The 26005-nt window shown below is 38.0% G+C and overlaps 2 protein-coding genes across 4 annotated transcripts in view; one reads left to right on the forward strand and one right to left on the reverse strand.

Annotated features, from left to right (window-relative positions):
• Nucleotides 1–280: 280 nt before the first annotated feature.
• aimp1a (aminoacyl tRNA synthetase complex interacting multifunctional protein 1a) lies at nt 281–11915 on the reverse strand. Its single transcript, XM_026302855.2, has 7 exons — nt 11618–11915; nt 8639–8769; nt 7651–7764; nt 5510–5686; nt 3682–3890; nt 2201–2369; nt 281–582 (listed from the first exon to the last, which is right to left on the reverse strand). Coding segments are annotated over exons 1-7 (969 nt in total). The 5' UTR covers nt 11620–11915; the 3' UTR covers nt 281–415.
• A 95-nt stretch (nt 11916–12010) lies between these two features.
• tbck (TBC1 domain containing kinase) overlaps nt 12011–26005 on the forward strand; it is a 39863-nt gene continuing 25868 nt past the window's right edge. The window contains exons 1-22 of one of the 3 annotated variants that reach the window (XM_026302853.2): nt 12011–12155; nt 12470–12673; nt 13352–13424; nt 13754–13868; nt 13982–14055; nt 14761–14902; nt 15042–15102; nt 15200–15261; nt 15608–15669; nt 16000–16148; nt 16459–16597; nt 16708–16807; nt 17180–17229; nt 17361–17490; nt 17692–17790; nt 17876–17938; nt 18061–18187; nt 18365–18415; nt 18503–18586; nt 19531–19616; nt 21532–21568; nt 25796–25957. In XM_026302853.2, coding sequence (XP_026158638.1) covers nt 12481–12673; nt 13352–13424; nt 13754–13868; nt 13982–14055; nt 14761–14902; nt 15042–15102; nt 15200–15261; nt 15608–15669; nt 16000–16148; nt 16459–16597; nt 16708–16807; nt 17180–17229; nt 17361–17490; nt 17692–17790; nt 17876–17938; nt 18061–18187; nt 18365–18415; nt 18503–18586; nt 19531–19616; nt 21532–21568; nt 25796–25957 — 2059 coding nt within the window. In that variant the 5' untranslated portion in view covers nt 12011–12155; nt 12470–12480. The remainder of the gene's footprint in view (nt 12156–12469; nt 12674–13351; nt 13425–13753; nt 13869–13981; nt 14056–14760; nt 14903–15041; nt 15103–15199; nt 15262–15607; nt 15670–15999; nt 16149–16458; nt 16598–16707; nt 16808–17179; nt 17230–17360; nt 17491–17691; nt 17791–17875; nt 17939–18060; nt 18188–18364; nt 18416–18502; nt 18587–19530; nt 19617–21531; nt 21569–25795; nt 25958–26005) is intronic. The other 2 variants (XM_026302852.2, XM_026302854.1) reach the window with 2 other exon arrangements.

Below are 26005 nucleotides of genomic sequence, written 5' to 3' on the forward strand. Positions count from 1 at the left end.
TTGTTGGCCTTTGTAGTATAACATCCCTGTTTCATCTCCTGATCATTAAAATGCCCAAGATTTGATGAAGTGGAAACCAATGATGCTTGCTCAAGCCCAGGGCAGGATATCCTTAGTTAAAAATCAAAGACACAATCAACCTAAAGTGCCTTGCCAGAAGAGACAAACCAGCGGAATTAAAGCATATACGTAGTTGTGCTAATCAACTGCACTTTATAGACCGTGACTCTGTCTATTTTTGAAGTGATCATCACAGTAAAGATTCTTAGGACACAAAACATATTTTCAAATCCCTTTATTCTATATTTTCAAAGCATTTACTTCCACTCATCACAACCATGTTTCTCAGCACCATCGTCATCACTGATGATGATTGCCAAGTAAACACTGAGCTATTTCAAGCAGCTCTGTTATTTCATTTGATTCCACTGTTGCTCATGGTCTGAGCTTTGCACACGCCTTTGCCGACGACTTCAAAGGCAGCTCCCTTGTAGGTTGCAACACACTGGCTGTCTGTGCGTAGGTCTGGCTGTACCTGCTCCCACACTTTCTTTTTGGGGTTCAGCTCTTTGTCTGGTTCACCTGCAATAAGATTGATGTATTAGAAATGGCTCTATTCTGCTCATCCATCCATCCATTTTGTGGTCTTTTTGTAGCATGCCATGTCCTTGCATAACCTACATAACTGCTTTAATATATTGAAGCTCCTACACTGAAAGATGACTTGAAACTTTTCTTTAGGGGTTTTTTATCTTAAGTACACAATCTGTAGCCAATACAAATTGTGAGCAAATGACCAAAAATTATATCTATGATTTATTAGGCCATTTCTAACTTTATGTCTCCCCCATGAATTGTCTAGATTGTGAATACTTTTTATCGTATTCTATTATAGCGAAGGCATTTGTTCTTAGATGTAATTCAAAACATCTAAAGCCAACTTCTCAGAATGAAAATATGCATTCATGGAAAACAATTATGGGAGGTTCTCATTTCATGATAGCTTTGTTTTTGATGTTCGCTGGCATTTGTTAAACTTCATAGCCATAACTGGCTGGCTTCTGTCTGGTGTCAACATTTTCCTCTCTACACAACCATCTCAGGGTCTGAGGGCACAAATGTGTTTCATTTCCCAAGGCTACGATTTCTGCCGGTTTACAACACAAGAGTGGCAACAATCAGTTTTGATCAGAAGCGTGAAAGAGGTTTTGATGAGTAACTTGTGCACATTCTTAAGTTCAAGCAAAAGTACTGGGCCCCATTAGTCAGGGAAATGGAGGCAATTACAAACATGAACTCCCACCAGCTTTGGTTGAAGAAAGGAGGGAAAGTAGAAAAAAGACAAGACACTTTTTAAAAAATTCTTTAATTCCTAATTTTTGCTTATGTACTTTCAAACTGTCAGGTTTTATCATTGTAAACAAACAGTAATGCAACACTATAAGAGGCATTAACCAATCCATTCTGTTTTCTACCTCTAATCCCATTTTGTCTTGAACCAGAATTTCAAAGGATGTTTTAAATGAGACTCTATCCATTAAAAACTATTCAAGCCAAAGGCATCCCTCATGAATGGACTGGCAGCTGGGCTGTCGGTATTTTGGTTTTTGTTCTCAGTAGAGCACGAACAACTACACTAATCACAGCATACTTAACTGTCTGAGGTTTAGTCTTTAGGATTTAAAAAAAAAAAATTAATTTCAATCAACAGTTTAAAATACTTCAGAGAAAGGACACTGACACTCATATGGTCCAGTTAATGTCTTAATTAATCAGAAATGGGCTTCACATGTTCTTTCCAAACTTACTTTGGCTGAAATCAACAGGACAGTTAGGCCACTTAAATTTCCAAATGACTATAAAAACAACTGTGTTACATTCCTACCAATGAGCTTTGATTAGCCTATCAAACCAGCAGTCACAGATCATTTAGCCATCACCAAACACAACTGAGGAAGCCCTTCACTGAGAGCTTCAAGTGGCATCTGAAAACACACCATGACTGGTGTGTTCAAAGAAATAAATACTGAAGCTGCCCTGTTGTTTCTAGAATTGAAAAGGTTCAGACACACCCTTATTTTCCTAACAACAGATGAAGTTTGTGGATACTAGTCTTGAGAATTCTTTTCAGTAGGATTAATTCAGTGACACTCATCAACAATCACTCAGTAGTAAACTGCACTCATGAGGATGACGGTACCTGGGAATCCTTGGAAAGTAACCCTGTCCCCTGGTACTGCTCCACTTGGAGGATCAAGAATTTCGACCTTGTCTGGGGAACTGGCACACATGACCATGGCCTGGGAAACCACTCCTCTCATCTTGGCTGGTTTCAGATTACACAGTAGGACTGCCATGCGGTTCTGCATCTGCATGGGAGACAGAAGAAATAAACACATTTTTGCAGCCCATATGTCTTTGACAAGAGAGAAAGAAAAAAACATACCTAATTTACTTCAAAAAACACCTTGATGTGACTGATGTGGTCTATTTGGGTACAGTACAGAGAATTTTGTATTCCAATATAAACAATAATGCCAATTCCAATCTCTTTAATTTAAAATTACTGTGTCCAAGGGTTTGTGGGTTGTTTGCCTCATTTCATAAACGAAAGGAGAAAACAGGAAAACATTAGGCTTTGAGCCTAGAGACCACTGTGGCTCACCAAAATTTAAAAGATGACCAGAGGCAGTTTCTGGCAAAAGCGGAGAAGAACAGAAATCCAGCATTTCATGAGATGATGTGTAACAGACCTTGGAAAATAATCCCACCTTTCTTTGCAGGACCATCCTTTAAGAAATTGCAACATAAATCTAAAATTACTAACGTTGCTTTCAGAAGGTTTTGGTTGTAATTTTCATTTTTCATCTCTAGGCAATCTGGGAGTACTGTGTAAATGGTATTTACAAAATAGACTGTTCAACTTACACTACATTTATGTGCACTGTAGACAGGTCCTAACAGTTATTTTACGATTAGTCAGTCTCAGACTTGTAATTCTAAATGGTAAAAGCTATAAATAACATAATGTATCTCTTCACCTATTTCACTCTAACTTGATGATAATACTAAAAGTAACAGTACTAACAGATTAATTTTCTTCAGGAGAAAATAAATAAAACAAATATGCCGGTAAGCAAAATTTAAATACTTCCATGTGAAATCAAAAACACAGATATTCAATGGAGATCACAAATCACCAACAAAAAAATGTTTAACTGCTAAATCATCACCAGTCATTCTGAGAAGTCACTTTAATTAGACCCTAGTAAGTCACAAATAATAAATATACCATAGTGCTTGTGCATCTAAAGAAAAAACTTCGAAATACAAGAATAAATGGGGTCTCTTAGGGGATTCATGAAGCAAATACAAAAAACTCTAGATTTTGTTTTTGTCTTCCATACTCAAAAACAGATGCAGTAGTAGGCCAGGACACTGGAAGGTGTTGCTCTTCATCTACAGGCTGAGGCCTGGTGAGACATTTAGTGTCTTTCAGGTCGATCACTTCATGTGACAAGAGCAATGGAGACTGGTTTACAACAGAAGTGACACATAAATATGTGCCTCTACATACTTGCTGGGAGATTGCTGTGAGATTACTGTGAGGTTGCCAGTGCATCAATTTACTAAGTTTATCCACTAACTTCTGTTAATTACTGTGCATCTAAAAGACTGTACCTGGTCCACAGGTATGTGCTTTACCAGCCCGCTGACCACAGTCCTGGGTGAAGCCTCTCCCACATCGACCTGCTCGACATAGAGACTGTCGGCATCTGGATGCTTCTCTGCGGTGATTATACATCCAACACGCAGGTCCAAACGAGACACGTCCACCTTGGCATCCTCTTGACTGGGAGCTGCCTGCTTCTTCTCTGATTTCTCCCCTCCTGGCATAAAAGAACAAAAACTGTTACACTAAGTGTACAAACACACGCACACATCCCTAAAATGTCATTTTTCTTTTAATTTGGTCTATGTTACTGAACGCTTGATACAACATTTTGGTTGGGTGCAGTGCATTTTTAGCACATGTTACACAGTAGCTGTCAATCACTTGTTAAGGAATGGTCTGCTGAAGTGAGGCATCTGTGAGTGTTTTCATGCTATTATATTAAATGTGCATGATATTGTAGGAAATGTTTGTTTAAAAGCACTGACAATATTTTAGCAGCTGGTATCTTTCCAAAGTGTATTATAAAAAACAAATCATAGATGGGCATCCATCTGGAATCCAATTTAATTTCCTCCCATAAATGAAAACAAAGCCTACCAATGACAGGCCTCAGGCTGGCATGTGTTTCATGTGATCCAGAAATAAAGACAAAAAAAAATAAAATGGGAAAAGATGATTACTTTTCCACCTTTTCCCAGAAATATGAGGTATATACCTTGACTAAATGACAATACCAATACCCAGTTTGGCTGAAGGTAAGTGCTACTTGATACAGTGGCATAGCAGAATAACAGATGCTTCCTTGCGAAGACAGAGCCAAAGGGCTGACTTTTGCTGACTTGCCTGCTTTACTTATACACATTCATTCCAGTGAATTGCACTGATCAAATGGTCACACAGTCTTTAATCATTCCTTTGAGCTGACACCAGTTCTGACGAATAAGGACTCCAACTCCTGCCTTTGATACTGAACATTCCTCTACTAAGTAATCACTGCTCTGCAGTGATGACAGTAACATTTCCAGGACTCCACTAAGGTTACACACGGGTGTGTAGACTAACAAGTGATGAGTGTTTGGATGAGGTGAGAACATAGCTACATTACAATAAGACAGAATTTAGTATGTCCAACAGCTTATCAGGAGGAATAAGGAACAGCTCTCCAACATCTGGATATAAAAAATGCCAGACACACAAATGAATTTGTCTGGGTCTTAAAGCTAACGTTTCTTCCTCTTTTAAAATTTTATTTTTATTCAATTTCAGCATATGGCTAAAAATCACATGGTTAATTATTCAAAATTCTATGACAGGGATATCTCCATGATATTTGTTGCATAGGAAGTCTAGGAGGTCTCTTTATAAATGTAGCTTATAAATAATAAAACTCCATATGATACGAAGTTTAAATAAACATCTTCCTACTGAGGCCCAGACAGCTTGGATCAATAAGAAGGATGACACTACATCATCACCAAATACTGGAAATTCAAATAAGGAGAAAAATGTTTAAAAAGGTTAGATGACTTCTGAGTGTTGCATTTAGCAACTTCCTGATCATATCTATAAGTTCTGTGGGTTGCTTAAACAAAACCCTAGGTTAATTAAAAACAAAATTGATGAAGGATGACGATGAAAGCTCAGTGGTCACTTTTATAGCTTTAATACGGCCCTGCTAACAAAATGAAAATGAAAGACGTGACATGAATGCTGCTACATGAAATGTCTGATCAGGCTTAATTTGACATTCTAAAATTGTTTTATTTATTTATGTGAAAACTTCAAAGGACAAGTTATAAAACCCTGCAGTGTTTTTTTTTTTTGAGCCGCTACCTTTTTTCTCTGGCTTCTTCTTTTTACTCTCATCTTTGGGAGTGGCGCTCTGGACAGCAGCAGAAGGGGAGGCAGGGAGTGCAGGACCAGAGGGTGCGGGGTCAGAAGCCTTGGGAGGGGTGGGCTTCGAACTGCAGTCAACACTTGCTGTGCTTGGTGGCACGCTTACCTCTTGCACTACATGAAGGACATAAGCAACACAATGAAGAAACGGTTAACAGAAGAATATAGTTATTACCTTAGAAGCTTTTTCTCAAATACCTCTCACAACTGACAACTGTCTGCACACACTTGTTTTCCCAAATGCTGTGTGAAATAAAAGACAAGCATAGCTGCATTACTGGGAAAGACAGATAATTTAAATTCAAAGTACACTACTTCTTAGTTGACCCTTTTCACGCACAGAGCCGGTTGCATCAACATAATGAAAGAAAAGAGACAGAGGGAGCTTTATTTACACACCCAGTGGGAGGACTGCTCTCCTGATGCAAACAGTTTTGATGGGAAAATGACACAGTACCCAAGTTGATGGAAACAAGGAAATGGAACATTAAAGCAGGGAACAATGTCTTACAATAACTCCCCTGAAAAAACATAACCCCTCATTTACGGCGCCTGATGTTTGAGTTCCTTCAAAATCTAGAGCCTGTGTCTGACAAACACTGGTCTGCAGGCACACCACCGTCACCATAATGCTTTTAATTACCATAATTCTATGTTAGGACCTGAGATTAGGACCTTTCCAGTTTACCTTGGAATTACATGCAATAACCTCTTAAACTCTTCACAATCTCCTTAAGTGTCCTCTTTGTGTATTTTTTTTTTTTTAGATCTAGATAAAAAAAAAAAAAAAAAAATCCACACTATAGTATCACAAAAGGCAGTAAATACAAAGATGCCATGTTTTTATAATAATACTAATATATCAAATTCATTTTATTCCAAAAGTCTTTTGCATTACTTGATGCAAACGTAATCCAACTCTTTCACCCTGCCCGGCACCAAACACCAGACGGACCAAATTAGCAACTAGCTAGTGAACATAATGGTGCATTCAGCAGTTAAACAGCTGGATATTTAATGTGGGAGTTGCTGGACCCCAAAACAAGCAGTGGACACTGACCAGAGCTAAAAGGAGACTGAGTCACTTAAATTTGTCAGGTGGCCACAAACACAGCACCTACTGCTGAGGTTGCTCCATGTATGTTAGATTTACAGAGAGACAACCATTTGCAGCCTGTTGTGCAAACTTTATGAGGTAATGATTTGACAACCAAAGTGGACCTAAAAAATATGAACGTATCTATAAGTTCTGTGGGTTCAATTTATGCCCGTTTGCACTATATGTCAAACGTAAACTTAGAGGATGTACTGATCAGTGCAGCGAAGTTTACGATTTTCAATTTTAAAATGGTGCTGCAACAAATTTCATGCTGAATAGACTAGAATTATCACTGTCATTTATTCCCTGGCTACAAAAATGTTTTTCTGAAGGCAACATAATAGTCAGATTGACTAGTTTATTTTATGCATCATTATAACAAATATGCAAAGCAGAATCCAATTCCTATTATTTACTGATCTTTATGCCATTTAAAACCACTGAAAATAAACTAGAAAAATAAAAATCACAGTTGAAACAATATGTAGAAAAACATAGTCGTGGGTGTATCAGGAACACATTCCTTCAATCTTCCAACACCAACACATTTAGTTTTTTTAAATATGGTTAAACAGCCTCTTTCTTTGGGCCCCTTTATTCCCACAGATTCTTTCTGGAAAATATTAAATATGCGTTAATGATCTGAGCTGTTTGCCCTTGAATGTTAATGTGTGTTAGACATACATAAGCTAACAGACATGCTGTCCTCATCATAATAATGGCGTTTCATGAAACATTGTGGTTGCTTATAATAAAAACTAATAAGATCTGGTTATAATGGCCTAATATTAGAATGCACTCGATGTAATCATTGAAAGTACAAATGACACAAATCAAACTTTTAACTGTTCTGTTTATTATTACTACTGTTACTAATAACTATTAAGGATAACTCAAATCAAGGATACACAGCCAACAGGCTAACAACATGAAAGTCTTTTTAAATAACTGTCTTTGCTGGGAACCAAACTCAACTTACCACCCCTCTTCTTCTCTTTTTCCAGCAGCTGGTTTTTCAGTTCCTCTATGTCATTCTTCAATTTGGCATTCTCCACCATCAGTTTCTTCTCTTCTCTGACACTGGCCTGGACGCCTGCAATGAGGCAAATTCTTGTTACCGCTCAGAATGGGAATTAAATTTCAGCTTCCCACTGGACATTTTAAGAAGTGCTTTTTAACAAGTACAAATGTACTAACAAGTCAAATACACTGAGTACTGAAATCAATATTGTGGAAATAAAGAAGCCATAAAAATAGTGTACTAATACTGTTTTTTTACACTTATGGCATAATTCATCTTTCTCAATTTGTGCTGGTGATACTTTTAAAGTGTGGAATGATATGGGGATAATGGAGCTTTATAATTGTTTATTTGCTTAACATTTATTAATTTTCTCTTTAAATCAGAGAAATTATTAACTCTATCAGGGGTCTATTACAAACATTGTCTGTTTTCAAAGTTGCTTTGATTATTGACAGTAAAAGTGAAGTGCTGGGCTGGCTAATAATAAGTGTTCATGAGTAAAATACTTGAATACAATCAATTCAGTTTGTTATAAAAACATTAGACAGTATTAGATTTGGATGATGTGGCACCTTGTTTCTTCAATCAAACATACACATACCATTTATGTTATCAGGCTGACGTATGAACTAAATAATCTCTGCCTAGACAAAATGAGATTTTAAGTTTATATAAATGAAGTGAATTTATATTGTGGTTTTCCAGGAGACACATACTGAATTGTGTCCATGCAAGGCACTTGCGTAACTGCTGGGAGCAACTAGGTTTCAGTGTCTTGCTTAAGGACCCTTAGTGCAAACCAGCAACACAGGGATTATTAGACTGTAGCCACAGCTACAGTGTTTTATGAATATGAACATGAATTCGAATATGTATCTTGGCCTACGGTGAACTGGCCAAAAATCAGGGTGTACAGGTTTGAATGTGCGGTGTCCTCTCTTACTGGCTTTCTCCTTCAGCAGCTGGACTTGCTGTTTGAGGTACTCGATGATCTGGTCAGCCTCAGCGGCTCGCTGCTCCAATCTCAACAAAGGATTGTGACTTGACATCTTGGCTAAGGAGCGTGCCAGAAGCCTGAAAGTCAATAAAGATATACAACCATCACAACACTGCAAAACATTACATGAAAAAGAACAGACAATAAAGCTGAAAAATATAGACACAATTATATTTCAACATTATCAAATAAATACAGAATGCAATACATGTTTTGGGTTTTGCATACAGAATATGTTTCTCTTTGTTTTAATTAAGTGTGAAGGGTCTTTTATAGTGAATGTTTATTAGGTCATCCCTTTTAAGAAAAAAAAAAAGTAGCAGTGTAAAAAGACCTGGTATGTAGAAGTACCAGGCTATAGATGTTTGGAGTTACCATGTTTGCATTTCAGTACAACTTAACCACAAACAACAGCCTCTGACCACAGAGTTGAGTCAACTTCTATTTGACAGTCTCAACAAAACTCAATATAGTCATTTCAGCAAAGTCGGTATGTGTTGCAGGCCCGTTTGATTGCAACTTGATTGTGCAGGAGTTTCCTATTTTTATTCACCGTCACACTGTACAGTATTGTGGCAACAGTTCAACTGCTTTACTATTAATTAATTCCTTAGTTAATTCCTAAATCAAAAGTAACACACTGCGTCTGCCAAACAGCAACAAGTCTGGCAGAACATTCATATTCTGACATGTTTTAAACTATGTGCTAATGGGATTTTCAAGACATTTATCCTTTGGTTGGTTCCTCAAAGTGACAAAATCAGACAACTGTCAAGAAAGCATATTTGAGAGATAATCAACTTAAGCTGATTTCTGTAAAAGTGACAGAAAATCAGCAAATCTTGATTCCAAACCTGCCAAATTTGAAAAACCCGCTACAACATTTAAGTGTTTAAAAATAAACTTCTAAAAGCTGTGAGAGTTCTTCGCTAAGTTAACTTGGCTCAGCTCAGTGAATTTCTATCAATGTTTCATAGCTGCAAGTGAGGAAGTGCCATTCACAATGTTTATCCCTTAAATGACTTTACCATTATATTATGCATTTACTTTTGAAGATTAAGTTCAAAAGGGGTCAGCCACTCAAACAATTTACAGCTGGACACCTGTCTGGGTTTGGTGTAATGTTCCTTTATCATATTGTGCTGTGCAAACTACTTTTTGAGGAAAGAGGAAAAAAAGGATTTTTACAGACCGAGGCATAGAGAAGAAAACTTCTTACACATATTACAGGGAGGCGCTGGAAAACAACAGCTGGCCCAAGATGAAAACAAAATGTTGGGGTATGAGGAAATTAGAAACACAAAAGAGCTGGAGTTGATAAAATCAAGGATCAAAGCATTGTTTTTTGAGAAACTGAATTGATTTAAACAGGACCAGTGGTGGAGTAATAACAAGAGCCACAATAAGGCTGATCTCATTTGGATAATCTCTGAAAAGAGGTCCTGGGGCAGAGGTATGATCCGCAGCATAGAGACATGAAGGACTCACTTCAACTTTTACCAAATGTGTTACAGTGGCATGGGCTTTCACTGGCCTTGATTTTGCTTAATTTACCTGACCTCACTTCAAATTACAATCTTTCATCCATCCTCTGGTTTGCAACTGTATAAATCTAGCTGTTTAACTCAACTACACAAAGCACAAGTGGTGCTCACTGAGCAGAAGTCCTCTGACTACCTGTCATTGTTCTCCACACCCAGCAAAAACATTTTATGTCTACATCCACTTTAAAATTACTGCAAAATATCAAAGAAAATTGCCCTGCTGTGCATGGCCAGCACAGGTGGTTTGATTCAAATCTGTAAATCTGTTAACCAGCAGCCCTCTCTGGCATGGTGGTGGTGGTGGTGTCTGAACACCCCCACCAGCATGCAAGTGTTTCCTCTGTTCATGCTTCATTCCCTCAGTAAAGATATACTGTACGACAATACTTCCCGACCATCTACACCATTAGGAAAGGAAGGAGCGAGCAGAATGCCAGCACCGGCTGAACGTATTAGATGAACCTACAGATTTGTGTGATGTTTAGTCCTTAGCACCAGATGTAGGATTAGGTTTTCAAGACAGATGGAATTATCTTCCTCATGTCTGGTCTTTAATAAAACAAGACAGAGACATGCTGACAGATGGGTCAAAAATAATTGTTTTTCTTCAATGTACTTGTAAACACAAAAGGGTAACAGGTAACTATTTTATACACACAGGCTACTTGATGAAAATCACTTAAAATAAGATGCACTGCCAAGAATACAGATGATCTCATGCTCAGCTGAGAGACAGGCAATGTAGAAACACTCTCCCTCATAATTCTATGTAAACTAATCAATGATCTTCATTATCTATGTGTCTTCCAAGTCACTGGTTAGATTATAAAAATGTCTAATAAAATCAGGCGTCCATCATGTGTGGCCAAATTATATATAGATAACACAATAACTGTCGACGATTTTGATTAGTTATTATTTTGCTAATTTATCACAGATGAAAAACAATGTTAGAATAACTATTACAATTTTAGGCTTTTTGTTCGTGGCAACACAAAATACACAACGTAGGAAATAGTTCATATTTTTTCCGCAGATTAATCACAAAACACCAACTGTTCATTAACAAAACAAATAACGAAAAAGAAACAAAGAGGCCTATAGGTGTATACGTTACTAACATAATCTACAAATCACATATAGGGGTTGTTGTTTTTTTCGAGATATAATTAAAGTTAACGTTATATTGCGAAGAACAGACTTTCAACAGTGTTACTCCACGTTACGTCAGTGAGCTATTAGCCGGTTCAGGCTAACTCTCCAGTGTGTAGCACCGGTAACCTACTAGCTAACGCTCGGTTACACGTTGTTATCAGCTAACGACTCGAATACAGACTTTATTAATTCGAGCAGAGAAAGCATGCAGGCTTTTTAAACTTACATGAACTCTGTGCAGCAACCCCAACACGTTTCAGGGAATGCAGGGGCTTGACAGGTACCGTGCTAAGCTTTCGATTCGAGGCAGCTAGCCACTAGCCCCAAACAAGCTGATTCAGGCCCCCGTGGGTAGATATACACACTACAGGGTAGCAAACAGGCGTTATGTTTGGGCTTCCGTCCTCTATCCATATATTCTATAGATCGGATACTGTCGCCGAGCTGTAAGAAGACAACATCATTTGCCTGACTGTAAATACTACTATAAGAAACTAGGTCGACAGCGGAAGCTCTAGGAGCTTCAGTCTCTTCAAAGGCGACTTTTTCGAGGATTTGATATATTTTTTATTTAATTTCCACGCATGTAGTTTTGTGTCCTCCTGCGTTAATTTGTCGCGTAGAAATGACGTAATTCATCACGTTCACTCAGCTGTTCCTGTCACATCGCAGATGCAGGAAAAGAATTTATTTCAAAACGATTTTCCTTTTAATTTCAGCATACGTCCTTTCTATTAACCGTGTGCAGACACATTGTTTCTGAGGTAATGCAGATTACATTATTGGCTTCCTATGCGGTCTTCTGAGACATTTATTTTGAAAACGTATGTAGTTACAGTGGTTTAAGCTACAGCCACATTTTACATCTCGAATATAAGCTGTAAAAGTGCTGTGATTACAATGAATGCTGACTTTCAATAGGTGTAATGATGGCCTTTATCTAACTAAGTGGTGTTAACACCCTAGCAGACAGTGAACGTAATCAATGAAAAATGTGATGTTAATATCCCATGTTCTGTCTTTTCTCATTCATTTTCACCTAATAATCATGTTATACTGGACATATCTTTGCTTCAAGCCAGTCACCAGATGAAGCCCCTAAAAGATGCACAGCTGGGGGCTTTCACATTCTTTGCCTCAGCTCTGCCGCATGATGTTTGTGGTAGCAATGGGCTCCCTCTCACCCCCAACTCCATCAAAATCCTGGGCCGTTTCCAGATCCTCAAGACCATCACTCACCCCCGACTCTGCCAGTATGTAGACATCTCCAGAGGGAAACATGGTATGATTTTCAGTCCAACCCTATTGTGCAGGCGGCACTCTAATTTAATTTAATTTAATTTACTGGTTTGTGATGTTTTTTTTTTCTTTGACAATATGTTCTTATCTAAAACAAACCAGGTTTTTTAACTTGAGTCTTCAAAATAGTAGGATACAAGTGAGTGATAGTTGATGTGTATGAACTGATGACAGTAGTGTCTTTTCATCTTGTTTCATCTGGTGTTTCTATTAGTTCCTGATGTGAAATGCGCGTTTCCTGACTGCTTTTTGTGTCACTCTGTTGTTGACAGCTTACATTAAGTGTTGTACACAATAACATTGCTATACACTACAACAAAACTCAGTCCAACACAATGTTATTGTGTCCACTTCTTGTAAACTATAACCTTATAGTTTAATCAACTCCATTTTAACACAGTATCCAATATCTGAACATACATTGTTTTAGGGCTGCGGTTTTGCTAAATGCACTATTTTATTTTATTTTTTAAATAATGTATCAAAGTCAACGGCTTCACCTTGTGTTCAGCTTGTAAAATCTTCATTCAGCATAAATTTTTGTCTCACTTCATATTTTGCAGATGAAGCGTCAATACATGTTTACTCATCAGAAATAAATATCAGAAATGTTTGCTAACTCATTTATATGTCTTTACTTTTTTTTCTTCTTACTTTACAGAACGGCTCATTGTTGTTGCTGAACACTATGAAAGCTGTTTAAATGATTTTCAAAAACTGGGGAAGACTGTCAGGTGAGATTATCATTATAAATCATTAACTGTACAGCATGGATAGTGTACATGTACTGGTGAGTATTTATTGTTAAACCTCTGTTCAGTCATAAATTATATTTTACATCACAGACAGAGAGATAGCATACATTAACCTTGCCATCTACTGGCCAAAGTTGGGTTTGCAAAATTCCAGTTTGTTGACTTCAGTTCATATTTTTTAAGTGCTGATAAATTATTTGGGTGGAAATGAATGAAATGAATATTTTATTATTATTGTTTTGTTTTATGCCGTTAGCTTCTAACATTCGAAAAGGTTTGACAAACTGTCATGATTGTGTTTGTGCCAGCCCAGAGAAGGTGCTGCAGATAGCTTATGAGGTCCTTGAAGGTCTGGAGTTCATGAACAATCACGGTATGGTGCACAGAGCCCTCAGTGCGCACAATGTGCTAATGGACTGCAAGGTATCTTTTCTCTTATGTTGAGCTGTTTAACATATGCCTCAATGTCTGTCTGACTAAAAGAAAATGAAATGATCACCTACAATACTGTGGATGGATTTTTTTTTTTTTTGTAGGGAAACGTCAAGCTAGCAAAGTTTGGCCTTTATCACATGACTGATCATGGGGCTGATGTAGATTTTCCCATTGGGTATGTCTTTTTCTCCTCATTTATCACATAGAGGGGTCCATTAGTGCTCCTCTGGAACTCTTCAAGTGGTGGGAGATATGTGAGCTGTCTGTTCAGGGTCAAAGGTTCGTTCACTAGTATCTGTTTGCTGTTAGTCAAGTCATGAAAAAGGCAATTGACCATAACAAAGATGTAAAATAATCTCATCCTTTTTCATAGAAAATAAGTTTGGGGGCAAAAATAATTTCCTTGTTGAAGAACTGTAACAGATCGTTGGCCTTTTGTCCTAATCCAAAGGCCTTTGTGTTCTACCAAGTATCTTTGTGTAATATCCTTTTGCAGACTCAACAAGGAAATGATGGCAAATGCCCATGATTTCAATAAAACATCTGGCAGGAAAATGAAAATAAATCAGGCAAACAGCAATGACAGTTGTTTGAGGTATAACTGTACTATACCTAGGTCACTTACTGACAAAAGTGTGAACATAATAATTGTTATAGTATAACTCAGAGAATATCACATATTTATTTTTCCCAGGTGAAATTCTCTCAAAAGCACACAGAAATTCAACAGAACTCCCTCATCATTTTAAGCTCACATTTCTTCAATTAGTTGTTGAATCAGCACAGTTTGAATTCTTTGACGAAAATAGGTATTTGCACAAATTTTTATTTAGATCCTATAAAAGTAATATGTTAATCTGCTCTGTGTTCTTTACCTTAGTTCCCCATCATACCTTGCTCCAGAGGTAATTGCTCAAGGTTGTTTCCACCCTAGTGATCCTTCCCATGATGAAGACCCTTTGCCCTCAGGACCCAAGACTGATGTCTGGTCTCTAGGGGTGCTGCTCTTTGAATTGTGTGCAGTAAGAGTCCTTCAGAAATCCCATCCTACAAGAACTAGACATCCATGCTAGATTTTTAAAATTTATTTTTCAGTTGGGTTTTTGCCTGAATTTCCTGCTATGTGGATCACATTATCCGTAAAATCTGCTCTTGTTACAGGGTAGAAGACTGTTGCAGAATATTGATATAACTGAGAGACTGAAATTCATTCTTACCTTGGGTAAGTGAAAAAGGTGTAATTACTGTATTTTGAGAGGTGAGGAAAATGCTCTCAAGCGTAGGTAGAATCATGTTGTGATATTGTTTTAAATCCAAAGGTTGCATGGATGACATTGTCACGGTCCTTGCTGAAGAACATGGTTGTTTGGACACCATTAAGGTACAGTCAGAATAATTGTTGCTTCAGTCTTGGTCAAGTGAAGATACAGTATGTTTAATTAATGGTCATTTTAATGGCCTGTTTGTTTTTTTTAAGGAAAGAGCTATTAGTTATTACAGAAATTTAAATTATATTGTTGTTGTCAATATATTATGGTAAAAAATAACAATTTGGTCTTTATTAAGCACAAGGACTCTTTATTAGTACAGATACTAAAACAATTTTTTTCAGTACCTTAAATTAAGTATTCTTTTCCATTTTTTAACAATAATACAAAAATTGCTTAATGTAGGTTTAAATGGGGCCTGTCTGTTGTACATTTTAGCTAATGAAGTCATTTTTGCAGGATCTGCCTGAGAATGTTCTTGAGTTATTAAGGAAATGCCTGACGTTTTTTCCATCCAAAAGGTAAATACACACCCTATTCATTATCATATCCTGTTGAAAGACACAGGCCATTTAGTGTTTAAGACGCTTCAGTCGCGCTTGTTATGAGTATGAAATGGTCTTGAAACATGCACGTCAGAGAGGACTCCAACATGCTCAGACCAGTGAGAGAAATGATACCAAAATAAATAGAAGTTATTGGCTGAGTGAGTGATTAACAGCTTTTATCAGTTTTTATAGCAAAGGTTTAACATAATTCCAGAGTTTTTCAAATAATTACAATTTAATAGCACTCTGTTTTTATGGATAATTTGTTGTTATGATCTTTAAGTCCTTGTGTGTGTTCTGCAGGCCAACTCCTACAGAGCTGCTGCGAGACCATGTGTTCAGTGAGATCTCCTCCCTCTATATGCCTTTCCAGAAACCTGTTAGCTTATTCTCCTCCTCCTTGCGTTGTGCACATCTGGAGCTGCCAGATGACATCAGTGACCTTTGCAAAGGTCTGCTCCAATTACACATAGTGCATGTAGATGTAAACACATATTGACACTGGCACACCAGTCACTTCACAAATACAATTTCTTAAAGCTGCATTAATTATTAGGGTGTAGTTTTATAATTATAAACATAGTAGCAGGTAGATAGAAGTATTTAGTGTCCAAAGATCTACAGTAATTGCCTAGTCCTGCGAGTAAACATATCGTGATTTTTATTAATTTATAGTTGAACTGGATAATCAGTCATCTGCACATGTTGCAGCACCACCTGCGTCTGTGGAGGATTTGAACTGTTTTGTGTGTGTGCTATCAGATGACGATGACGACTACCTGTCGGAGCGAGCCATAGATGAGGTGTACCATCTGTGGTGCCTTGCTGGGGGGGACCTGGAGAAGGAGCTGACCAACAAGGAGATCATACAGTCCAAACCTCCCATCTGCACTCTGCCCAAGTACATCTTTCACATACGTAAACATATGCATTTACTGATGACAATATGTACTGGTTAAAGTCATACTCAGACATTGTAAAATGTGTCTTTTTTTTCTCTGTTTTCTTTAGTTTTGTCTTGGAAGATGGGGAGTCATTTGGCCAGGGTAGGGATCGGAGTTTCTTGCTAGATGACACTACAGTGACACTATCTCTGTGCCAACTTAGAAATGTAAGACAATAAGTACACTATTGTGTAAAATAATATACTGTGCATGAAGATGTGAGCATGAACCTAGAGTCTTGCCAGTAACTCGTTAAATGCAGCACATTATTTGCATTCATACTGTCAGATGAGATAAACTATACATTGAATAACTTTATTGTATATATTATTGTATAAGTAAGTGATCATATTTTTGACAGAACAGTACCATGAAGTATTCAGGTCGTCTATAATTAGGATTGCAAAATATGCCCTTGCCTTCTTACACCAATGGATGGAAAATATAGTAGCACATGATATGATTAATTAAACCTAACTCCTAATTTTTTAATGTGCAATAGTTGTTTTTAGTTGTGAATATCTCCCTGCCTTTTTCAGAGGCTCAAGGATGTAGCAGGAGAAGCTTTTTACCCTCTGCTGGAAGATGAGTAAGCAGTCTCTATCCCCAACCTACTGCTGTCATCTTCTCCTCTCCTGTCACTATTTTTCATATCATCTTTTTTTTACATCACACATTTATTTTGGCTTAGGTGATGCCCTTTACTTCTCCCTCCTTCAGACAGTCGAGTATGTCCCATTCCAATAGCAGCAACGAGCTGTCGGCCACGGTCACGCTGCCACTCATCATCCGTGAGAGAGACACCGAGTACCAACTCATCCGAATCATCCTCTTTGACAGGCTGCTCAAGGTCTGGGCTTCATATAAATTCACACACACACACACACACACACACACACGCACACACACACACGCACACACACACACGCACACACTTTAAGTCTCACAAACATGGGATGCTATACTGCCTCAAAGCGCTTAGATTTCAACTCAAATTTTTTGGAATTAAAGCTGGGTGATATAATTTCTGTTTAATGCTTTATTGCTTCAGGCCTATCCTTACAAGAAGAACCTGGTGTGGAAAGAGGCCAGAGTGGATATTCCCCCTCTTGTCCGAGGACTGGCATGGGCTGCGCTGCTGGGCATTGAGGTACAAGAGAAAGTGTATTACTATGTTGAGAAAAATCACAGATTGTAGTATGTTTTGTGTGTTAATAGTTTGTTTTTTTGTACAGGGTGACATTCAAGCTAAATATGAGAGTATAGACAAGGACACTCCCATTCCAACTGACAGACAGGTAACTTGTCTGTTGAGAATTAGCACTAAAATGTTGGCTCACATTTTTAATCAGGTTTTGCTTTATTCTTTTGTCTTTGAGTGTATGTGTTTGAGTGTTGTGTTTCTGGTGTATGTTTGCAGATTGAGGTGGACATCCCACGTTGCCACCAATACGATGAGCTGCTTTCATCTCCTCAGGGCCACATCAAGTTCAGACGTGTGTTGAAAGCCTGGGTGGTGTCTCACCCTGACCTGGTCTATTGGCAGGGTCAGTCACTCACTTTCACTTTATTCCCGTTTCTGTTCTTTATATTGTACATAACATGATTGAACACTAGATGGTGGTAATTTCACATCTTATAAACTGCTTTGTGCCCAGGTACAACTGGGCAACCCTTTTAGTAAAGTTATATTATAAACTGGTTTGATTTTCTATTTATTTCAGGTTTGGATTCACTTTGTGCTCCATTCCTTTACTTGAATTTTAACAATGAAGGTAAGAATTTTAATGTGAACTTCTTAAATTGCTCACTACTACATTTCTTTTGGCTACCTGTCATTTATAATTTCACGTCCTTCACAGCCCTGGCATACGCCTGCATGTCTGCATTCATTCCAAAATACCTGTACAACTTCTTCTTGAAGGACAACTCCCATGTGATTCAAGGTAAAAAAGTACTCTTACTTTTTTCTTTTGCAGTAATATAGTACTGTCCTCTCAAAAGCATCATTGTTTCCCCTGAAAAAAAAAATTAAAATTGCACTCACTGCATCATTTATCCATCTAGCTTGTTTCCACTGTAGACATCCAGTGTTGTTGAGCTAATCTAGTAAACTGCCACTGCAAGTTAAATCATAAGTATTAAACATTTTTAGAGCATTCAGCTAAGTTCAAAACCAATTATCGCTGGCGGGCACAGAGCATCAAGCTGTCAGCTCAATGTTGATTAAATTTTGGCTCCATGTTGTTCCTAAGCTGTGAAAACAAATTTCAGTCTCTCTTAATGGAGGTTGCAGCTGAGCCAGAAAGGAAAACAAATGAAAGTGTAAAAGCCTGTGGAGAAATGTCACAAAAAATTCCTACGTGACTGATAAACAGCAACACCTTACACCTTCTTGAACTCTGTGGGGAATGTGTCTACTATCATTTCTTTCCACTGCTAGATGCCCTGGAGACGTAGCTACTGTGTATCTGTCTGGTCAGAGCCCTTTTATTGACTTACAGTGTGAAGAATAGTGGTAGCACTGCATTACACTGCATGAATTTCCTGTTGCCTTGTACAAAAAATTTGCTTCAGCAGTGTACCTGCAGCATTTTTTTTTCTGACTCTTTCTGATCATTCAAACACAGAATAAAACACTTGTAACAGTACTACTGGTCCCAGTGGTTTCTTTGTAAGAAGATAAAATAATCCCTCAATCCCCCAAAAGTGTAAAATCAGAGCTCATCACATGATGGCTCATTTACTAAATCCAGCCATTGATTAGGTAAGTGTATCTATTTTGCAGTACTGATTGTGTTGTCTGTTGTTCAGTCGAGTGCACTTCCCTCCAAGTTATAGCACACAATATACCTTATGTATACCTTTCAAACCTCTGCCTGTATTTCAGAGTACTTGACTGTCTTCTCCCAGATGATTGCCTTCCATGACCCAGAGCTAAGCAACCATCTAAATGAGATTGGCTTCATCCCAGATGTAAGTTACCAAAAGTGCAAGTGCTCTGACAGACTGATGACAGTAAACAGACATAGTAATAACATTTGTCTATTATTGCAAGTTTACCTTTAATGGGAAGTCTAAGATAAGAAGAAATTATTAATGTTTCTGACTGCAGAAAGGACATGACATCCATCTATCGCCATATATATATTTTCATTGTCTTTGACATTTTTTGTTCAATATCCTCCTTTCCGGAATTTGTGGCCAGGGTCAAGATCTGCCTATGGTGATGATTTATACAGTAACTAATGTCTGCCAGGCACCCTTAATGATTGTCCTCTGCAGATGTACCGTATTTCTCTTACTCTGTGCCACCTCCTCTTGCCCTTCACTTTCTTTCTTACAGCTCTGCTCAGACAGTGACAAGGTTAAAGTCTCCAGTGTCTCTCTGGGGTTTCAGTTAGTGTGCTGATGAATGTGTCACCTGTAGACCAGCTTCTGGGACATTATCCAATGAAAAGTGAGGTCCTTGTTACAGAGGAGTAAGGGATTATTTAAAGTGGTGCAAGTGAAACACCATACTGCTCTTGTTGATTATCATCATTTAAAGTGGCAATGGGGGGAAAAAAAAAAAAAATTAGAGAACAAGCCAGAGGGTGTGAGGCAGGAAAGTTGTGTGTTTTTGATACTATAGCTGCACCTTGAAGAGATGTCCAACTGTGAATCTTGGTTCTTGGCTCTTCAAAGAAAAGCATGCTCTTCTGATCATGAGATGACACTTACTCCACATACAATGCTACCAGCATTGACTTACATCTCAAGACATTGTAAGCTTGTTTTAATTGTTAGGCCAGCATAATATTGGCACAGAATTTGTCAATACAGCTTCCATGCTTGAAGCCAATCCCAGTAATTTACAGATTTACAAGAATTTACAGATAAGAAATTCGACTCTGTTGTTTTACTGAGGCAATAAATCCATCACCCAACACACCAAATGTCACTGCAGTATGAAATGAAATATTTTTGGTTTTCCAAATATCCATAAAATGGTTATCTCAATATATATATATATATATATATATATATATATATATATATATATATATATATATATATAGTAATAATATCTGGAGATTTTTTGACATTCAAGGTCTCTGCTTCACTGTTAACATAGGCAGAGAGTCACATTGCATGTAGCCAGTGGATTAATTCAGGCCATTTTTAATTTGGCCAAATCTCCGCTCTTGGGTCTGCCATTCACACCTACATTTATCCAGTCTGGCTGGACTTGCTATCATGCTGCTTAGCTGTTCAGGTTTGGGCTGAAACTCTAAGTGCTCATCACTCTTGGGCACAGAAGAGGTCTGCTGAGCAGTCACCAGCTCCCCTGTAATTAGCTATCAATTACCTGGATGAGATAAGCTTCTGCATGCTCAGTTCCAGACCCTTTTCAGCTGAATATAACAGAGCCACAGCAACAGTGGCCAGCGATTGGCAGGTGTGAGAGCAGGTGGTTAATGGTGGAGTGTGCACATGTGTGTGTGTGTGCATTCGTATGTGAGTGAAAATGCAGTCTTTAATTTAAATTTTATGTATTTCCTCTTGGGGAAGACTGGAATTGGGAGAGTAAAGTAGGAGAAAAAAAGGAGGGGTGACAAGATTGGTATAATTAGATTCACTGTTAGTTTTCTCCCCACTGACTAATAACCAAACTCAGCAGTTTGGTTTTTATTGCCATTTCTGTTTCTCAGAGGCTGTGGAGATGTGCAGCCATGTGTGCTGCTTTTCTTAAGGACTCCTGACTCTCTCTAGTGAGAAAGCAGCTTATTCATTTCATTTGAGCTCCCAGCAATTTGTTTTGACATACTGAACATTACATGTAAATGGCTGCTACATTATCTCATAAATGTGCCTATAGCTTATTCTCTTTTTGTTCTTTTCCATGCAGCTTTATGCTATTCCATGGTTCCTGACTATGTTTACACGTAAGTAGCTTCTCTTTGTTCTCCTAATGTGGATGTGATGTGGCCCTGAGTGCATATAACCAAAAGAGAATATTTTGAGTCTGCTTCAATTAGAGTATCAATAAAAGAGACTGAAAAGGTCAGTGGCTTCAGTATGAACAAGTTCTCTGAGTTTTTGTGTGTTTCTGTGTGTACTTGGTGACCTTTATTCCAGCTGCTAATTAATTCTGGTCGCAAAGGGGAATGACTTGATCGCTGATTTCTATTTACCTCGCAAAGAACATCTTTAGATATCTTTGTTTTATATTTATCTGTGTAAATGTAAAAATCCCAACATAAAGCTGATAAGAAAGCTGTTTGCTGCAGTGTCCTCCATGTGTGTAAAAATGAGAAAACCAAGTGTCAGTGTTTCAACAAAATATTGGGATTTACTTACGGTCTGTGGAATTTGAAATATCCATATTGATATTGTCAAGGTTGCACTGGGGGAAGGGGGTAGAGGGGACTGTGGGAGGAAGCTGGATTACCAAGCAGATGCTGAGATAACATGCAGACTCCACACAGACAGGCTTGGGTCGGCTCCGGGCTCCAACCCAGAACCTTCTTTATTATCATTCCTCAGTTGATCCATAACAGGATTGATGACAACTGACAAATTCATGTTTCTAGTTTTAGTTGTTTTAATAAGCTGATTTTACAAATAGAAAGATAGTGTAGTGCAGTAAAAGTACTCAAACATTGTACTTACTGTAAGCACAATTTTTGGTTATTTGGGTTATTTTGCCAAATATGTAATCTAATAACAAAACATGATGCACTCACTAGGTTAAACTTCCTCATATGAAGCAGGTACAGGCAGCATGGTGGCTTTGTGGTAAGCACTGTTGCCTCACAGCAAGGTCCTGGGTTTGCAACCCGGCAGGGACCTTTCTGTGTGGAGTTTGCATGTTCTTCCGTGCTTCTGTGGGTTTTCTCCTGGTACTCCAGTTTCCTCCCACAGTCCAAAAACATGGTATGTCAGGTTGTCTGGGTAACTTGGTGTTATCAAAACTTGAGCCCTCTGCTGGTGCAGTGTCCAGCAACAGGAGTCCTCCAAAACTACCGAGGGCATGTCATTGTGGTCATTAGTCATGCCATAAAGAGTGCTGCTATGGTGAGAAAGCACTTACACACACATAGACATGCAGCACATCACTATACTCAACTCTGACTGACTTGGTTTTATGCAGTCAAAAACATGTATGTCAGGTTGATTGGTGACTCTAAATTGCCCATAGGAGTGAGTGTGAGTGTGTGTGGTTGTTTGTCTCTATGTGGCCCTGTGATGGACTGGTGACCTGTTCAGGGTGTACCCCTGCCTTCCACCCAAAGAGAGCTGGGATAGGCTCCAGCTGATCCCTGTGACCCTGGTTAGGAATAAGCGGTTATAGATAATGTTGGCATGGATGGATAAAGCAGTTAAAGGTCAGCTACAAACTTAAAGTACTACTTAGACCATGTGTTAATATGTCAATAATAATGATTTGATAATACTGATAGGGACAAGTCTGTTTAAAGGTTCAATGCGTAATATTTCTATTTGATCTACTAGCATAAATAGAATATATTATTCATAAATATCTTGTCATTACTGTGTAACCACCAGAAAATACCAAGTGTTGCATTTTCTTAATGAATCTTAAAACCTCATAAGACCCAAGCTGCATTTTAGATTTCTCTAGGTGGAGCCAATAAATATAATAACCAGATATTATCTGAAGCCCTTGTAAGTGTCCACATTTATGTACAACAGGCTTAAATTACACAGAATTAAGTATTAAGTTGCAGACAACCAATAAATGTGATGGCCACATATGTGGACGCCAGGTCCTAGGAGGCTAAATCTACATAGGTAGTGGGTATATTGTGTTGCCAGTACTTTTGTGTTTAGTTAAACTTTTACAAACCATTCTGCAGTATTTGCACTTATATTTTTGAATTTTGGTATTTAAACATTTAGTTAAATCAATGAAAACATTTTCCACCATTATTTAATAGTAAAGTTGTATCGCTGGAGAGTTGTCTTATTATTTAAAGTGCTTCCCAGGTAATATGATCATCTGTGATTGTGATTTTTGTGATGATGACTGTGTTGCATCACATTTGTTTCCCAAAATCTAAAATTCTATTCTATAATGGGCTGTGGACATTATAGTGCAGTTTTTAAAAGGCATTGGTCTTTTGTATGCTGATCCATGTCTGTACCAATGGTCACGTCTCTGTGACTAAACAGAGTGGTGTAACTGAGCTGTAGACTTTCAGGCTTATTATACCGCTCCCCCATGGACCAGTCTACACCATTATCTGCATCCAAGGTGTGACTCACTAATCAATGCAGCAAAGTAAAAGTGTAATACCCAATTGGGCTAGAAATATTTTTTGAAATATAGCCTGTAGTTAATGAAAAGACATTTAATGCAAATGGGGAAAAATACAGTTCTCAATTCATGTATTGTTGAATGCAGAATGTGGCAGGGAAAATCAATTCCAGGATGTTAAAAATAAAAAAGCTTTTAATAAATATGGATTTAACACTTTATAAAAATACATTAGTCACTGTGGCCAAATGATTTGAATGCCAGCAGTTCTCTCATGAATTGAAATGATTCCTAGATGCTTGAGTTGTTGCCTCCCAAATTTCAGTTAGATCAACACTTTAGCAGGACACGTTTTGATTATGTGTTATTGATAAATGTAAAATTGCCATGTGGAAGACTACTTAAATATGGACATCTTTGGGCTGTATACAAGCCAAGGCTGTAAACTCTTTGGTCTGACAGCAGTAAGTCATGACTTTCTTGCTGCAGTCAGTTGTGTATTCTGTGTGGTTTTTAACATCACTACTAAATAAAAACCACAATGTTCCCAGCACTTTTTACTTAGATCTCTACAAATAAATGTTCCACATTCTACCAATGAGTGCATCTTTCACTTCTTACTAATGGAAGATAAATCTTAGCAGCATTTAGAAGACCTTTCTCCTTTTGTGCTTGATGACAAATGCATAAACGTTTAATTTTGGCTGGTTCTCAGCATGCAATTTGTCAGCTGATGACACCATTTTACCTTTATCCCTCCACTGTGCACAGTTGGAACTCTTGAAATATGAACATATTAACAGAGGTCACAGATAATTGTTACAATTAATAAATTATTTGTGATCAGCCTTTGTGTCTTCTAGGTACAACACTATCATACAGCACAATGGTTTAACTAACATTTTTCCTTCTTGATATTATACTTAGACATAAATTGAGAATTCAAATAAAAAATAAATAACATTATTCTGGATATACTGCAACCATTGATTTATTTGAACCCAATGCTTTGCAGTGGGATGTTTCATACCCACTAGAGACCACTCACGGGGTGGAGAGTGTGAGTTCTGACCCTTTTACCCCTTATCCTCCCCCTGAGGCTGTGTGTGAGTCCAGTATTCAGGAGGTGTGCCCTACTGACTGCTAATGTCCCCAATCCAATATGAGACAAGGTTGGAGGGTCATCTTCCATTCAAACACACACACACTCAGACACATAGCTTGTCACTCACACACACCAGCATGCTCAGCTGACTGCTAATGTGGCGCAAACCCTCTCACCACTCTTGCTCTCTCACCCTACCCACACACACACTTACTGCCTCGTATCCACCTTAACAAACCCTGACATGACATAAACAGGTGGACAGTGCTGGTTCTCATGCATAAATCTCAATAGGAAGGAAACATAAAATTTTGGAATGTTGAAGATAATAAGATTGAAATAATAACTGTAGTGGGACGTATAATCAGGATGTGGTTTTATTTGGCTTGAAATAACCTGTGCAGTTTCTTTGCTCTAAAGCTTCTCAGCCCCCTGATGTTCTTCCTGTCATATTTCCACAACAACACCCACCTAAAAACATTTTCCCAGCTGCCTCAACCCACATCAAATATCCCTTCAGGCAACCTTTCCAATATACAGTTTTGTTTTGTGAGCTTCCCATCCATTTTAAAACCATATATCAATGTTAAGTAAATGCACTATGCACATGCAAATCATACTAATTATATACAGATCTTACTCACTGTGTCCATATTGCATGCTATTGATCCACATTCAGTGTCCTGTTGTGCATTCCTTAAGGGATTTGTCTTTTCGTGCACTATTGTATTCAGTCATTTTATAAAAATTTCCTTTGTCGTGCTTATTTATATACCCACTATATAGATGTGTTTCCACTGCACAAGATCTTCCACCTGTGGGACACACTGCTGCTGGGTAACTCCTCTTTCCCCTTCTGTATCGGTGTGGCCATACTGCAGCAGCTCAGGGATCGTCTTCTGGCTAATGGCTTCAATGAGTGCATCCTACTGTTCTCTGACCTGCCCGGTGAGAATATGAGCTGGTATTTACATTGTCTTTTGTTTAATCCCCCTT

Source organism: Mastacembelus armatus, chromosome 1 (genome assembly GCF_900324485.2).
Source record: "Mastacembelus armatus chromosome 1, fMasArm1.2, whole genome shotgun sequence".
NCBI classification, from domain to species: domain Eukaryota; kingdom Metazoa; phylum Chordata; class Actinopteri; order Synbranchiformes; family Mastacembelidae; genus Mastacembelus; species Mastacembelus armatus.